General features: G+C 26.5%; 1 protein-coding gene across 1 annotated transcript; it reads left to right on the top strand.

Moving 5' to 3' along the window:
- Positions 1–6: 6 nt before the first annotated feature.
- Positions 7–2,292, top strand: LOC120068803 (replication factor C subunit 3-like). The gene is made up of 6 exons (XM_039020436.1): positions 7–215; positions 437–469; positions 994–1,150; positions 1,348–1,526; positions 1,852–1,988; positions 2,093–2,292. The coding sequence occupies exons 1-6, from the start codon at positions 81–83 to the stop codon at positions 2,193–2,195; spliced, it is 744 nt and encodes a 247-aa protein (XP_038876364.1). The 5' UTR covers positions 7–80; the 3' UTR covers positions 2,196–2,292.
- Positions 2,293–3,144: the final 852 nt, after the last annotated feature.

Genomic DNA, 3,144 nt, shown 5'->3' with positions numbered 1-3,144 from the left:
TGGAAAAAGAGAGGTATAGTTGGGGGGATAAGTATAGGCCAAAAGCGTTGGAGGATTTTATATGCAATAAAAAAAGGGCAATGGAATTGAAGGAAATGGTAAAGGAAAAAGGAAGTGGGCGTTATTATATATTTGAAGGGGCGCCTGGAGTTGGGAAAAGGACTATGATTCAAGCTATGCTTCGTCAAGCTTTTCGACATCAACCAATAATGGAGGTGTATTATCACTATCACTTAATAAACCTTCCCAATTCCCCCACACATATATTTTATTTTTCATTTTTTCTTTTCAAATTCATGCATTTATTTAATTTGAACTTTAATTTTACGCATGGATCAATAATTTTTATGTATTTATATTATAGCATATTTTAACTTTAATTTTGAAGTGAGAATTTTCCTGACTTCTTAATTATTCTCTCTTTCTTTCCTCACAGATCAAGGAAGTTGTCAAGGTTTTTGACTTCAAGGTGTCTCTAATTTTATTTTCTCTTCTCTTAATATACACATATAGAGAAACAACCTACTTTCATTTCATGTTTTTTACCTTTCATTTCATTTAATTTAATTTGTCATAAAAATAAATTAATTAATTTACTAAGGTCGGGGGATGTATTTTAGGTTTAAATACTATTTTGGCCCTTGTACTTTTGACTTTGGCTCATTTTAGTTTCAATACTTTCAAAATGTTTATTTTAGTCTTTTTATTTTTAACTTTGGTTCATTTTGATCATTGAATTTTGAAAAAATAACAATTTTGATCTCTTAAAAATGAAAATGAAATAACCAAAATGGTCAATTTTTTAAAGTACAAGGACCAAAGTGAACATTTTGAAAGTACAGAGACTAAAATGAACTAAAGTTAAAGGTACAGAGACTAAAATGATCATTTTGAAAGTATAATGATCAAAACGAACTAGAACCATTAGTATAGGGACTACAGTAGTATTTAAATCTTATTTAAATTATGATTAGTAATTCTATGACTTGGTAGAGTGAAATGTTGGGAAGCATAGAAGTAAAGGTGAAAGAATCATCTCATTACGTGGAAGTCAATATGTCACAAACCAAAGGCTTTGAGAAACAAGTCATCGTCCAGCTCATGAAAGAATCCCAGTCTCCTTTGCCATGTAATCATGCCAATTGTCGAGGTAATTAAACACATCATAGTTCCAATTAGTTAAGGCATATCGATCATTGTAAATTTGAATTTACACATGTTTGCGTAAGTTGTATAATAGTATTTAAAACAAAAATCAATTTAAGCATAACTCAAATAATTAATAACCCTCGTGATGTTTGATTCATAAAAATTGTTATAAGATTATTAATTTCAATTGATGTGTAGGGATTGTATTATGTGAAGCAGATCAGCTATCAAATGAAACTTTAATGTATGTAAAATGGGCGATTGAAAGGAACAAAGGTTGCAGCAAAATTTTCTTCTGTTGTTCCGATGCCTCTAAGCTTCTACTTCTTAGCTCTCTCTGCACTTTTGTTCACCTCTCCCCTCCTTCACAACAAGAGGTCCCAATTTCTTTCTTTTAAATCTTTTCCTCTCTATTTCATTTTAATTTAGAAAAAAATAAAATAAATTACTAAAAAGATAATTATTTTAAATGATAAAATTGTTGAAAATATTTTCAAATATAGTAAAAATGTCATTATCGTTTACGTTTAAAATTCTAATAATATCAAAGTCAAATTTGATTAGTAACAACATGTATATTAAACTAAATTTCTGAAAAAGAAAAAACAATATTAAACCAAGTTAAATAAAAGTGGTATTTAGGAACATGAAACGATTTTAACAAAAAAAAATAAAAATTGTTACACTAAATAATGAAAATAGATCGTAGAAGTGTTGGGGTTCATAGCAAAACAACAAGGATTCGACTTGTCGAAGCGATTGGCAGAGAGAATTGCGGACAATTCCAAGAACAACCTCCGACAAGCCATTCGATCCTTAGAGGCTTCCTGGAAAAAAAGGTTAGGGATACAATTAAATTCTCAGTTTTATTATTATTATTATTATTATTTTAGCTTTTCTTCGGATTAATTTATTCTATGGTGAAATTATTAATGATTTGCAGTCAATTGTTTGAAGAAGATGAGAATAAATTATTGACGGGTTGGGAAGATGATATTGCAGATGTTGCTAAGAAGATAGTCGAAGAGCAAAGCCCAAAACAGTAATTAACTATATATATATATCACCATTCATTTTTATTACCAATTTTTTCTTCAAGTTTATTTGATTTTAATTAATTTCTAATGAAGTTCATATCTCTTACCTTTTTTTTTTTTTACCTTACCACTTAAAATTAAGAATATAATGCTTTCCAATTGTGATAATTTATTTAAATCATTATTTTAAATGATAAAATTACTAAAACAAAATTTCAAGTATAGCAAAATGTCACTGTTTATTCGTAATCAAAATCTATTCTTGTCTATCACAATATATCACTGATAGATAATAACATTTTACAATATTTATAAATAAGTTGACTCATTTTTTTCTTTATTTGAAATCAATTTTAATTATTTTGTTTATAAAATTTAAGCTCGAAATATAATTCTTATTTTGTTTTGTTATTTATTTGTTTATGAGTGTTTTTTAAAATGTAAGCCCAAATTTTAAAATAAACAAATAAATAACAAAATTATTTATATTTTTTTGAGTTTCGCTGAGAATATAAGTGTTTAGTGAAAATCTTATTAGAGAAGTTTTAAGAAAACAAAAATAATGTTCTCGAGCATCAAGTTTTTTTAAAAAAAATCAAATGATTAACAAAAGTAACCAAAGGGGATTAGAAATTTATTAACAAAAGTTAACCAAAACGGGTTAGAAATTTAAGTTAAATAATTAAATAACTATATGTTACATTTTTAATTTTCTATTTATACTTCATTTTAAAAGAGATAATATTAAACAAACCTTTTTCATTTTTTTCCCGATTTAATGTATAAAAAAAAAAATAAATTAAAGTAACTTTTTGGATTTCGATCACAAGATTTAATATTATGTTGATTTCTTTTAAGTAACATAAAAGTTGTTGATCTAATGGGTTTGTTAAAGGAAAAAAAAGAAAATGAAAAGGAAAACCGGTGCAGTTTACACCATGTGCATAACAATTTAATT

Source organism: Benincasa hispida, unplaced genomic scaffold, assembly GCF_009727055.1.
Source record: "Benincasa hispida cultivar B227 unplaced genomic scaffold, ASM972705v1 Contig1042, whole genome shotgun sequence".
NCBI classification, from domain to species: domain Eukaryota; kingdom Viridiplantae; phylum Streptophyta; class Magnoliopsida; order Cucurbitales; family Cucurbitaceae; genus Benincasa; species Benincasa hispida.
This window is presented reverse-complemented; position numbering and strand designations above follow the sequence as displayed.

Coding starts and splice junctions, on each gene's coding strand:
- LOC120068803 (XM_039020436.1), top strand. CDS start 81: ATGGAATTGAAGGAAATGGTAAAGGAAAAAGGAAGTGGGCGTTATTAT. Junction 470..993: donor TCAAGGTTTTTGACTTCAAG/GTGTCTCTAATT, acceptor ATGACTTGGTAG/AGTGAAATGTTGGGAAGCAT. Junction 1,151..1,347: donor TAATCATGCCAATTGTCGAG/GTAATTAAACAC, acceptor ATTGATGTGTAG/GGATTGTATTATGTGAAGCA.